The sequence below is a fragment of the Thunnus maccoyii genome, chromosome 13, assembly GCF_910596095.1.
Source record: "Thunnus maccoyii chromosome 13, fThuMac1.1, whole genome shotgun sequence".
Classification (NCBI taxonomy): domain Eukaryota; kingdom Metazoa; phylum Chordata; class Actinopteri; order Scombriformes; family Scombridae; genus Thunnus; species Thunnus maccoyii.
This window is the reverse complement of record NC_056545.1, coordinates 12,031,569-12,045,519: the sequence shown is the minus strand read 5'-3', so window position 1 is coordinate 12,045,519 and position 13,951 is coordinate 12,031,569. Positions and strand designations below refer to the sequence as shown.

Genomic DNA, 13,951 nt, shown 5'->3' with positions numbered 1-13,951 from the left:
GTCAAGGTAACAGATGCTTTAAATTCACTCAAGTCAGTCCCTTTTTGTTTGGCATTCAATGCAGATTTACTTCACTGATTTATCATTGCACTCCTTTAACATTGCCAGACACATGATGGATAATTGGAGTTTTTTTCAAGTATCCTAAATTGATGCAGAAGAACCAGGGATATCATCTTTTTAATTGCATACATTCTTCTGCCGTGTCAAAATATGGCACCGACATTATCCACAATGCAGCTCAGCCGCTGACAGTTCAAGTAGAGATAAGTCTGTGTTATAATAGTGACGACTAATGTAACCTCAAGCTGCTAGCATAAGCAGACATTAGAACATTATTTCAAATGTGTAGTCCTCAGGTCCCAACCAAGGCATTTCATCAGACTTGCAGACTTTGCAGTTCCCCCTGATGTGCAAAATCGGTGGAGTTCCCCTTTAAAGCAACAACCCACCAAAGTATAATGCTTTAACAATGTTGTGTGCATTTTTCTGAGCTGCAAACTGCAACACTGCAGTCAAAATCAAAAAGAAAAGGCTTCTTTACAAACTCACCATTTTGCACCAATATTCAATGATCACGCTTGGTGGGGGGTTGTATATGAATTAGAAAAGCTATTTCTCTACCGGCAGTGACCTCAATTGACCAGAATGCAATGCTGTTGCAAAACAGCAGCTTGTCCTTTGAATAAAGGGCTGTCATTTCAATTACAGACACACTGGTGTTCACAAACTATACAACTAACAAGCTGCAGTGTTAAATCCCCATAATCAAGTCTTTGTTGAAAGCATCAAGATATGAGACCCAGTTATTGCCTTGCCTTTTTTTTCTGAATGTTGTTGAAAGGGACTCTTGGAACTGTAGAGAATTTCTTTTTCAGACAGAAACAAAGAAAGCAGATTAAGGAGAAGTGAATACACCCTAAAACTTTATTACACACAAATTGTGGAACACACTGAATATAAAACATTGTTGGAAATTTACTCAGAGTTTTGAGAGTGAGTTTTTAACAGCATGAAGTGCAGAATGTTTTACAAATTAAACCAAAGTTTCTACCTTTTAATCTGAACATTTTATTTAACAGCAAATGTGTGGTTTTCCGTCAAAAAGATTCAACCGGCCCATATGAAATCACATGACATGCTGACTACATCTGGCTTTTGAACTATTTCTGTTTTTTGGACAGTATTATCAGCTATCATCATCTGATTATCGTCACATTTTTGAGAAACCTCATAACCGAGGGCATGTCTGTGAAGAAGATTAACAAGTGTGATCTACGGTAAAAGACAAACACCTAGACAAACCTGAAAAGATTCATGTGTTGAATGGAAAGAATCTCATCGCTATTCAGTGTGCAGTTTATTGTGGACACACCCTTCAACTATTTATTGTTATCGGTGCTGATAATGACTAATGCATGTTATTTCCTCAAAATCTGTGGGGATTATAGGGCAACCTCAGAGAGGGAAGGAAAATAATTGATATGACTGCTATCTTAAATTTTAAAAAACACCTACAAAAAACACCACAGATTAATCATTTGGAGTATTTATTGAACTAAGAGGCCATCAGTTTGTTTTAAATTGGCCAAAATTTTTAATCCAGTTAAATCTGTATGCTACATTGTTACAAATAAAAATTTAGAAAGAGATGTTGTGTCATTTCTTGAGTTTGTTAAGCTTTTTAAGACTCAGTTTGATAATATTGAATTCTTTTAATGTGGTAATGTTTTATGTTTAGGGACAAGTACACTTTATTAGTAACACTAGTGCAATCTAATGCGATCCTATACCTGTGGAGGTCGTGGTGGGTGGCGGTGTACTGGAGTATATTGAAAATGTGTTCCTGACATGAAGACAAAATACTAGGAACACTTTTCAATATAATGCACTCCAGTACAGCACCACCACCCACTACAACCTCAATAATAAACATAAAGTAGAATCATCACCTTTCCGACAACAAAAACTGAAAATGTATAAGCTTCATAAAAGTAGAATTTATGGCAGAGCTGTTGTATGGGATTGCACTAGATTGCGCAGGTGTTCCTAATAAAGTGCTCGGTGAGTGTATACAGCATGAACTAATGCCACACACCCTAGCATTTATAGCCTATGCTAGTTTTCAATGTCCGTACCTAGATGGGCCTTTAAAATACATAAATAAAATACATACAAAACAGTACAAGACACAAACAATTTACAAATAATGATACAAAGGTATCATAAACCGACAAGCACCAGATCACTCAGGACTGCATGACTTATCTCTGCTTCATTTTGACTTGAAAATGCTCTCAGTGATGTTCCATTTTGTGTTCTGTGGGCGAGAAGTTCCACTCGTTGGTCCACTGAAGAGAAAATGGCGTCTGTCCAAAGTGAAACCCTGAGAGGTACTAACAGGTCAATGAGCACCTGCTGGAGCCTGGTTATTTAGACATTTGATGAGGAAATTTAATAAAAATTATCAAAACCTAACATATTTAATTTCTTATGATAATGGCAGTGTTGTGATCTCATCAGCTTCTTGTCCAGAATTTTCATCGCTTGATTAAATATTATCATAAGAGGCTTGATTACAAGAAGTTACACAATAACTTAAATGTGAAAAGATCATTGAATGCATAAAACAATTTGTGGCATAAAATGGCAAACAGTCCCTAATGAGTCTAAATGTAGGTACGTTTGCTTTTGAAAAGATATTTTATTTCTTAGTATTAAAATAACCATGTAGATAGAGTATGTTATGATGATCTGACCAAGATAACTGGACTTTTTCCAATGAGCCACTTATTTTGCAACTGGTGGGAAATCCTCTTTCTATTTTTGGGTGACAGCATGGGTCAGCTGTTTTGGGTTTAGTGCCTTGCTCAAGGACACTGTAGGGGTTATTTTTGCCAATATGTGGCTTTAAGCTTTAGATTTCATTACAATACAGCACTTAGGGTCATCCATCTCTCCACACATAAGCTCAAAGCCCTCTGTGTTAATAATAAAGAATCAAATTCATTCACATTTTTAGAATTATTTTTTATTTTATTTTATAAAAACACACACAAAAAACCAAATATTTACAGAATAGCATAACAATTACCAGTAAAAACTGTAAGATTTGAAGTAGAGCTTTCACCAAAGTTTAGAGGTTTATCAAGATAGGTTGTAAAAATGCATATTTATCCCTTTAACTGAATTCACTTAACGGAAAGATTGATTCTATGTGATAATTACTCTTAACTGTACAATAACTAACAGATCTTGAGCGTGCAGAATGTGAGTCTATATGCATTTCAAGGGTTAAGTATCGGATACTTCTGTCTGTATTCATAGATAAATCTGCATGTGGTAATGTAAATGCCCTGAATGAAAAAAAAACAGATTTATGTACTGTCACAACTCATCCTGATAAAAAACACTGAACACCAGAATGCCTTGAACCAGCCAAAAACATAGATAATGAACAGCACATGAATTCCTTTAACACAGCAGTGCGCTTCATAGTTCTCTTCATAGGTTCACACAAAGGTTGAAGGAGTTGAGTAAAGCTCCTCAGACTGCTACCGAGCATCAAACACACAGACAGGTGCGGTGCTGCAGCTTTAAGTGTGGACTCCACAAATCACAGACTGTAGGTATGATAGTGGGTGATTAATTGACAAGGGGGCTCAGATTATGGGCAGGAAGAGCTCTTAAAAGTCCAAAGTGAGCACTGTCCCATCCTGTCCTGGACTGCTCAAAGCCTGTGGGTGATCTGTTGGTAAAAGTTGTTCCAGAGGTCGTCTGTGGGATTTGTGAAGTCTGAGCCCAAAGTTGTGTACTGTGGTATGTCGTCTAGGTCATCGACTGTAAAGCAAGCAGAGAATCCACGGTCAGCATGTTTAAGGAGAACGCAAACCTCTTGCATGTATATTAGATGTGTTATAACCTGAGATACTAAACATTAAATGCTACTACTATTGCTATTAGATTTAAGTTATAACATTTTGGAATAAATATTGCTAGAAATGCAAGCTAAGTGTATCTCAAGGCAGACTTAACATCCTTCTAACTCATGCATAGATGCAAATGTTTAAAGAAATATATTCATACTGATTTGCATGCTAATGTCAGCCATAGCTACTGTACATGTCCTCACCAAATCCCTTTCCAATACCTGACCATGTGTACTTCTTTTTATAAGCTGAGTAAGGTGGGCAGCCATCATTTAGATGCCAAATGAACTCGATGTTGCCATTTTAAGGCATTATTTTGCAGATGGATTTATTCATCTTTTCACGTGATTAAATGTCTAAGAGACAGTTATCCATCTGAGCCATCAACTAGCAACATTTACCTGAGGAAGATTCACTCCACTGGCTCCCTGGACTGGTGCATGCTTCATTGCTCAGGAACCCCTTGCCTTCTAAACTGTTCGGAAACCAGTCTGATTCTTTCTCCAGTTGCTGGCAAATCTGAAAGAGTAACAACTGGACTTAGTATGGCTATATTTTGCACAACTAGTGTTTACCCCATGCCAAACAATCTTATTGTTTTGGGTAAAATTATACAAGCCAAAGAGGCAGAATAAGACAAACATGGGTATTCCTGTCAATGAAAAATACATGCTGGGAAGAACAGGAGCCAGAGGCCATGCTTACCTTGATAATGTCGTTGGTATAGTCGTAGTCTGGAAGATCACAGAAAAGGAGGGGAGAGAAAGAGAAGGTGACATGAGTATTTGTTTGAATTTACTTCAGTGGCAACAAATGATGCTACATAGTATCACAGTTTGCATTCAAGGATTTACTAGCAAGTATTTAGCATTTCCTGTTATCTAAACACACTGCAGTGCCAGTGTGCTGTACTGTGGCTGTGCTGTTGTCTTACCGGGGCTGTGATCAGGTGAAACTTCAAATTTGTGGGAAAAGGCGCTTGGAAAACTATCAGGCCCAATCTCCACTGACGAAGACCAGTCAGGAACCTCAGTTGAAGCGATAAATGTGAAATCTGCAAGGGTGACAAACAACAGAATTAAATGCTATTGGAAATTAAAATGTTTTGTACAGTATATTCTGAAGAATTTGCTTTTTAAGCTTATTCTCCAATTATACATATTGCCTTGCTCACCTTTCTGCTCTGTGTCTACTGTGCTGTCGACTGTGTTTTCCTGAGTAGATGAGGTGTCATCATGCATCTGTGACTGATCTATGGGAGACTGAGTATCGCTGTAATCCATGTCTTCCTCCATCTTGACCTGCAGAGGCAGATAATAAGCACATTAGGTGAGATTTGTGAGATTTCCACGAGAAAAAAAAGAAATACAGAAATCAGCAGTTGTACGTCTAGCTAGTGCACTGGTGCCATAAAAATAACATAATTTGAATAGGCCTCTGAATACGTAACAAATGTTGCAACATAGATAACAAATGCAAATATCACTAAAGTCCACAAGTAACATGATCATAAAATATATACAATATTTACCTTCTTCCTTTGCTTTGTTTCCTTTGCTTTGCTTCGTTTATCTGTGCAGATGGAGAAAAAAAATGAGTCACTTAACATATTAAACAGCCAGCAGTGTATTTGTAGTACAAACTGATTAATGAGTAAAACTGAAAAAGAAAGGAGATCCAGCAGCCTGCAGTTGTTGCACACCAATGTTAACTCATGTTAGATAAAACACTTGTTCACTTCCTGTCAGTAGTCTCACCTCTTGATTTTGGGGTGGCAGGCAACATCCTGAAGACGCGCACAGCTTGGTGGCCTTTGTTGATGCTCTTGTCTTTCATCTCCTCAATATCTGGCAGTGAGTTCATCGCACAACGGAAGTTGGCCTTCCACGTCTTTGGGTCACAGGCCTGGCCCTCAATGTATTTCCCTGCAGAATGCATTATGTTTAGTTTCATACAGTTTTTACCCAACAAGAATTTTCTGCTTCATGTGCAGAGCTCAGGTGTGTATTCACACTTGCTCACCTGTGTGGATGGCCCATTGTTTGAACAGACAAGCATCCTTGTCCATCTCCCAGCCATGACGAGCTGCATGCTTCCAGGGAATGGAGAACGTTTTCTTGTCCTGGAAAATAAAAAAAGAAATACTGAGTTGGAACGAGGTTGGCTGCACATTTATCATAGAATAAAATGAGCAAAAGTTGTCAAATATTGCAAGAGGGGGTTGCCATTCAAACTGAGTATCTAACTCGTAGGCTACTGTTAACAGTAACGTCCTGCAAAAATATGATTTGCATTGTACAGTCACAGTAGACACTGTGGTAAAGAACACGCACACTGCATTTGAAGCACAGTATGTATGTTTTTGCCCATTTCCCACCAGCAGATAAAGTATGACAAAAATAAGCTGCTACTGCTCTGTTCTTCCAATTATAAATCAAGATATATTAAAATATATCTGTGACATAGAGACCAAACGCAGGTTACAACTAACTCTTTGTGTCTATTTTTCACCTGTTTACAGTGCCAGAAAATGTTTGGTTAAAGGGCTGCAATAGTTGCCAAATGTTTTCCAGACCCAGCACTTTTATGTACAAAACCAAAATCCATCCCAACAGGTGCTTAAAAACAAGCTACTCTAAGAGTAACATGCAAATATTGTGCCAGTCAGGTCAGCTAAGGAGCAACTAAACATCAAAAAATACTTTTTTTGCTATCTGGTGATGAGGTGTTCCATCCTTACAATATATACATTCAAAAGGTCTTTTTCTGTACTAATTTTAATATTTTAATATACTGCCTACACCATTTCCGTAAATGACATTCATTTGAACAAGTCCAATTTGGCGGGAGTAAATAAGCCTCTCACCTTGTCCACCCAAGTCAGACCCGAGATGGTGTTGGACTCGATCATCTTCTCCAACCATGGGCGCATCCTCATCCTTGACACAGGCATGTTTGTCTAAAATGGAGCAACAGAGGAAAGGAGGACAGATTCTTTAGATACACGAGGAATGCAGAGGTGAGAGTGATCTGCCTCACTTTAGATTTACTGCTGCCTGTTGGTCGCGCGCAGGAGGGTGAGGGGAAGTTCACGGTCAGGGCATGCGGATGAGGAGGGGGCGCTTACGCGTAGGAGTCAGCTTTACCTAAGAAGGTCATAAAGGACCCAAAAAAATCACTTCTCAAATTGAGTTTTATGCCTTTTTGATTCAAAAAAGGGTCCAGATGCACATAGATTCATTTTGCAATCTAAAAGTTTTGAAATAGCTTGAATTTATGCAGGTATGAGGCACTTGGGGAGGTGTACCAAAAAGATTCACTGCTACAGCAAACACCTTTTCCTGCACTGAGACATGCAAACTGTGCACATGGGTTCAAAAAAGTTTCATCAACTCCGGTCACTAAATAAGAGTCTGAACGCAAGGTGTGCAAGAATAGACTACACAAACACTACCATCCGAAAAATTACATCAAAACATCAAAAATTTCTTTAAGTATGTCCTGCGCATTTATTTAAAATATTCAACATTCATTCTCAAAAAGCAGCTCCCGGAACCAACATATAAATATAAACGATTATATGCAAGTAATATCATTTATATCATTTAAGTAGAAGTGATAAATTAATATCAGATTACTTACAGACTTTTTCTTGTTCTATGATCCGTAAGAGGAAAGTGCACAAGTATAGTCCGATTGGTTTAAGTTCCACAGAAGCTTCTCCTCGTCTTTGTGTTATCCACTTGGAGACTCTTCTTGAACAGAAGTCAGCACTGACTGCTCATCGAAGATGTGACGGGTCTTTTTATAGTCTGTCGAGCGGGTATTCCCCGTCAGGGAACACTGCAAAAAATGTCCACCCATTAAAAAATGTAAATCTTATACGTCTAAGAACTCCGTTTTTACAGAGAAATTGAAAAAAAAATCATCTATAATGATCATGCTTCAGGTTTTTTCCATAGTAAGTTCATTCAAATTTAGTGTGCATTTTGTGAAAAGAGGCAGATCACTGCAGTTAACAACAAAATAATAACTCCTGATTCAGGAAAATACAAATCCTTAAAACAAGCTGGCTTACACTGTAAACAACTGATCTCATCTCTGCAAACCTCCCAATATGTTCACCTGTTCTAACAAAACAAAATGTGACTTGAATACTCATAACAAAACTTAATTCCTAATAAATAAACGTTAAAATCAGTTGGTTATGTTTTACAGTGTGCTGCGCATGCGCTGAAGCCCTCCCCTTGAATAGCAGACCTGGCTGTTTCCGAGAAGTCACGCTGTTGAAAGCAAGGAGGAAGTTAATAACAGCACGGGCAGAGTACGGGGGCTTGGAGCACGTAGACTTGAATGACCTGATTTGCAACTCTCATGTTCTTTTTTATTTTTGCTATATAGTCAGTGTGGGATATTTCTGCATATTTTGCTGTTGGCCTGCTTATTGCAAACGTATAACTATCTGCAGAGTGACATACTACAGTGTAGTCATGAGATATTATGATGTCATGCAGTGTATAGCCTTGTAATATTAATATTAGCAATTATAACTATTGGTGGAGGTTTTTTTGTTTGTTTGTTTTTTCCTTGTTTGTTTTTTGTTTTTTATTTGTTAACCTGTAGTATCAGTGTGTAGTTTGGAGATTGTGCAAAGTATCACTCCTTAAAATAAGCACATGCATAAACTGTCAGAATACACATCAAAAGCATCATTTATATTTTAAATGACTTGCACACCACACACACACACACACACACACACACATGCACACACACCGGCGCGCATTCATCTTCTGCCAGATACCAAAGTTCATTCTACCGTCTAGCGTGATAAACATGTGCATGGGACCAGCCCTTTAGAATAAACAGCAACCCAGCTGAGAAGTCAAGCATTTACAAGAAATGATGTAGTAATTTCAAGTCGCCGATAGAGGCGGTGTAGCACAAGCTGTATCGGCGACTGCCTGCCTGAATGTGGGCCGTACAGTACGAGACTGTGGAGTGATGACATGGGGGGTAATAGGCTACTACACGGAAGCAACAGCTGTGGATTCAACAGGCTGCAGAGCTTTTACACACATTACCATTCATATGTGACAGCAAACGCGCAGAAAATAAAGCGATGTGTGCGCAAACAGCAAAGAGAATGAATAGAAATATACAGGACATGATCAATAGTTGAATATTTCATTATATCTTATGATACATTTTGATTTCTGGTGGTATGACACCTAATAAATGCTGAAGGCCATGTTATATAACCAAACGGTCGCCCGTATGTGTCGCTTTTTTCCTCCGTGGGAATTTGGGAAACTCCACACCAGTGTTGCACCAGCCACCGGTGCTGTCCAAAGGGGGGGAGGGGGGAGGTGTGGAGTGTGGGGGGCTTCCCCGCGTGTTGTTGGCGCGCTCCAGCCGGTTGCGTGCTTATGATGACATGAGACTGGAGCCGGTGTGTCGTGCGCGCGCCTCTAGGAGGGAATGGCAGGGAGTTTTCCTGCGGAGTTTCACACTGAGAACCAGCCTGTGCTGTGGGATTTCCCGTGAAAACAGAAAACTGGATTCAAAGGGGAAAATCATCCCGATTTTCCGACCTATTATTGCTTTGTTTGAACACGTGAAGCTGTCAAACAACCTCCCTGCTGATGAATGATAGTAGTGTAGACAGAAAAATGTGATTTCCAAGAATTCACTCCCTTGGCTGAGGCAACACAGATTGTTAACAGTGTAGAGTTTATTCTCAGATTGGACAGTTTTGTCGTGGTTTCAGATGGGGATTATTACAAAATTATAATATTTATTTTTAAAATGCACAAACTTCGTTGTGTCTTTGCAGTGGTGTACCCAACCTGGGGGTTGTGCCCCCTCAAATAGTTCATAGGATAATATTAAGGAGTCACAAGACGATTCACTGAATAGAGAAAACATATTTCTTCTACATGTCATTGTGTTTTCTGACTTTTTTGTCTTCCAAAGTAAGTTTTAGCCTTTTAGGTTCCTAAAAAAAAAAAGTTAAACAAATACATTTCAGAAGATAAAATCACTCCTTGCTGCTTAAGACTCAGATGTATTAATATGAATTCATAACGTGGGGTCACATGTGCTGTTTTGCTTGAAGGGAAAACATGCCAGAAAGTTTATGAACCATTACAAGACAGATGTTTGGAGTCAACAGCAGTTTTAGCATGTGATTTTTATTAATTTATTTTAGATGTTTGTTCTCAATAATATTGAGCAACCTGAATATCATATTTTATATTCTATAGTGTCATTTTTCACATTCTTATCTCTATCATCAGTAAAACATTTAGATCTATAACAGTATCCTGAAAGACCAACCCTCTCACCATATTAACCTAAATCTACTTTATTTACCACCTCTCTCTAATCCTGGGATATACTTTAGCCTAAGACCAGTGATCTTTTACCTTGCACTGTCCTTACAAAACTGTACCAAAGGTGTTTTTACACCCAAAGTGACAAATTCATGTTGCACCCTATCAATCCAGTGATGGTGATTCTGATTATTTAGGCCACCTGCAAGGATAAGACATGTAATTTGAAGCTTTGGGACGAGGGCAAGCAGCTTGAGCAACCAATCTCCCCTGGGACCATCTGCTTTGACAGCTCACTGACACTGGATCAAGTCAAAGCCCTGGTTAGTTAGCCTGCAATTACCTCATACAGTTTGGGAGCATGGGGTGAGTGAGTGGGAGCAGCAGCATTCGAAGCTTTCTTTTTTTAAGATAACATTTTGATCTGATCTGAGTCAAGTCCTTCTCTGGGGACATTCATGACACATGTAGACAAACTGGCAATTTAGTGCCCAGTTTAAAACACACAAGGTACTTTTTTTCTCTCCCATATCTGGATTCTGACTAAGAGGCCTTAACATCAACTGTTGAGGTTGTTTTATGTTTTTAATTCAAACTACCGCTGGTTATTTTCCTTACACTGCTGACCGTGAGGTGTCAACAATCTCTCCTGCAACAGCCTTGTATACATGTTTCTTTTCAGATAAAAATTATCTTTTTTCTCAAACAGAACACACAAGAAACATTTACCACATCTAACACTCTTAAGACTCTTATATTGCAATCTTGTTCTTAATATGGGGGAAACAGAACTGTCCTTGAAAGAAAAGCCTTTTTCTTTTAGTATTTTTTGTTTTATTTTATTATCAGAATCATTATTTATTAATTCTCTATATATGTTGAATTGTTTACCTGCAGACAAATTTTACATTTCTGCATGTACAGTGCTCCTGCCCTGCACTGATTAACAGGCTCTCATATGTTTAATTATGCCAGAAATTAACTGGAATTAATTGATTGGAAGTGTACAAATTGAACACTGTGTCTATTTCTTTGTAATTAGTATCGATTTTCTCTAGTGCCAAATGCGTACTTCAAAACCCAGGAAATCTTTTGGAAATTGTCAGGAAACTATTTGAAAATTACAAACCCGTAAGATAAAAGACATAAAATACGATAAGATAAAACAAATATCATGTCAAACATCTATAAACTATATGAATTTCCTTAACTTTGACCTTTTGCCCCGAGTTCATGTTAGTTTATGATTTTACATGGAACAGCAGGAGCAGGTAGGAGGGAGCTGAAGGAAAGGTGGGAAAAAGCAGGATTTGGATGACGTTAGATGAAGGAGGAGGATAAGGCAAAGGAGAGACAAAACAAAGCAGGTGACAGATTGCTAAAAATATATCACTGCAACAAGTCATACAACTTACGCTTACATTTTACAGACATGAGTAAACTTGTCACTTTCTCATGAATGACACACACACACACAAATCCCTTGGGCACAAGCTGCATCGCCCACTCAAGTTTCACACAAACCTGCCTGCAGTTAAAGTGCTTTCAAAGTTTAGCACCCCCATCAGCCCAATCCAAGTACTGTTTGTGAGTGTCTGATAGTTCATCCATCTACTGCAGAATAGTGCTGTCTGTTACATGTGAGTTGACATTTTTTGACTTATAAAAGTGACTAATAGCAGGGAAAATGACAAGAAAGCCCAGAGATTTCAATGTTTTGTTTGTTTGTTTGTTTTTTTTAAAAAGCACAGTTTTAAAATGTGCATAAAGATGAAATATTAACAACACTTAGTAGATGTGCTTATGGATTCTGTACAGATTTACCCCCTTTTCATCAGAGCATAAAGACAACTGGATGCTCCTTGCTTGCAAAAAGTTAAAATATTAAATATTATCTAATGCACACATCAAGCAGAGTGTTTAGAGCATAACATACAGACATCACTGTTCCTCAGGCAGCTGTCATTTCTTCACCATGCACATACTAAAACAGATTTTCAGAATTGTGACTCATTTCCAAAGGTAGCAATGTGTAATGCCTTAAATGAGTGAAATCATAGATGCTGTGGGAAACTAAAATCGAGGGCAGGTTAAACAATGATTAAAGAAAGACTTAAGGTTTGGAGAAAGATTTTAAATTGTTGGTCTCTCAACTTCAACCTTTCTCTTGAAGCAACCCTTTTGATCTCCCGACCTTCACTGTTTGATTTATTGCTCTCCTGATTTACTTCTGTCTCGACCTGCCACTTTTTCCTCATCCCTGTCACTCTTTAACTCACTGTAACCTCTGTTATCGCCTCTAATAAAATATAAAAATATATACTAATAAAATATGATAAAATACAGTTGATATTGATCCATTTTGAAAGATATAGAAGGATTAATGTTGAAATTATCTTTAATTGATAAACAATCTTCAAAGCCCTCTAAATCAAATGGTTATTGATTAAACCCTGATGTTCAAGCAGAAACAAGCAGTGAATGGTCTTATTCTTCCTTGGAAAGGGTATGAGGGTCAGAGTGATGTCATGACGCCTCTGATGGAGGCATCTTATCTTTAGAACCGTAAAATGTCTGACCTCAGTTTACTGATGCAAAACCTTCACGTAATCAAATCTTTTCAAAAAGGACTATTTTCAGAGATATGTCTTGGGGGGTTTTTTCACTGGACAATGAATATCTGCAGTCGTGTTTTATGTAACACTATCAGTATGATATTTTGACCTTGAAACACTCTTTTTAAGGAACCCCCAGTTTATAACCTTCTTGTCTGAGAAGACATATGGAAACTTCATCCATGGTATTTATTCTTTTTGACCCCTGACCTTGACCTTCACCTGTGGTAATACGCTGATGTATATCGCTTGGTGATGAAGTTTACAGTGTTGAAAAATATGTGTTTTAGTGCAAGTGACTTACTGTGGCAGTTACTGTTATATTTTTTTCTCTTTTTTGTCTCTTTTATCATTTCCCTTTTTATGTTTAAGTACTTTGTGTACTTCTTGGATCAAGAGTATCATTTCCACTGGGGATAGAGGGTTATACTTACCCCTCACTTTTCAATATCCTACAGTTTCAGTCTGATTTAGTAACAAAAACTTCTCTAAACTGTGTCCTAAGAAGAGAACAAGAACTGATTTTTGGTGACTAGAAATGACTGTTATTTCAATCTTGCATGCGTTATTCATTATATTTTTTTTTATTGTGTGATTTCTGTGAAACTAAATATAATTTCAAGGTTAAAAGTTAAATTTATTCATCCATAAAAAATATGCAAATTACAGTGATTGCATCGCTGATTACCAAGCCACAGGAAATAAATACAGATAAAATAAAACCAAAAATGAAAACAACAACTCGCAACTGCGATCCATGATAAAACTAAATAGAAACTGTTAAAAGACCCATTAAAACAACGACATAAAAACAAACAAGAATTCAAATTAAATCACAGTTGCAGGGTTAATGTAATGTACGCAAGGCCTTAACCAATTTCATTATAATGTGTTATTTTATAGGTTAATACAAATGTATGTAAACATAACTTCATAGCCTTTTGTTTGGTTGAAGAACCCCAGACTTTATTATGTCCCTCCTCACTTCTGATACCAAACTTATAAATAAATAAGTAATCATCAATCTAATGCCCTCACCAAAGCATAATTTACCCTCCTGGTCTCCTGCTGG

The 13,951-nt window shown here is 37.7% G+C and overlaps 1 protein-coding gene across 2 annotated transcripts; it reads right to left on the bottom strand.

The window, feature by feature from the left end:
* Positions 1–3,009: 3,009 nt before the first annotated feature.
* Positions 3,010–7,724, bottom strand: irf1b (interferon regulatory factor 1b). 2 transcript variants are annotated; one of them, XM_042432230.1, is made up of 10 exons: positions 7,572–7,724; positions 6,796–6,888; positions 5,952–6,051; positions 5,687–5,854; positions 5,461–5,501; positions 5,104–5,230; positions 4,864–4,983; positions 4,635–4,663; positions 4,331–4,448; positions 3,010–3,840 (listed from the first exon to the last, which is right to left on the bottom strand). In XM_042432230.1, the coding sequence occupies exons 2-10, from the start codon at positions 6,880–6,882 to the stop codon at positions 3,731–3,733; spliced, it is 900 nt and encodes a 299-aa protein (XP_042288164.1). In that variant the 5' UTR covers positions 6,883–6,888; positions 7,572–7,724; the 3' UTR covers positions 3,010–3,730. The 2 variants fall into 2 exon arrangements, with proteins under 2 accessions (XP_042288164.1, XP_042288166.1); XM_042432232.1 differs by lacking the exon at positions 4,331–4,448 and having other exon boundaries at positions 3,741–3,840.
* Between the last annotated feature and the right edge of the window lie 6,227 nt (positions 7,725–13,951).

Excerpts from the sequence above, each read along its gene's own strand:
- irf1b (XM_042432230.1), bottom strand. The coding sequence starts at position 6,882 with ATGCCTGTGTCAAGGATGAGGATGCGCCCATGGTTGGAGAAGATGATC. Across the intron at positions 5,231-5,460 it reads AAACAAAGCAAAGGAAGAAG|GTCAAGATGGAGGAAGACAT; the intron begins GTAAATATTGTA and ends CTGCCTCTGCAG. Across the intron at positions 4,664-4,863 it reads TTCACCTGATCACAGCCCCG|ACTACGACTATACCAACGAC; the intron begins GTAAGACAACAG and ends GTGATCTTCCAG.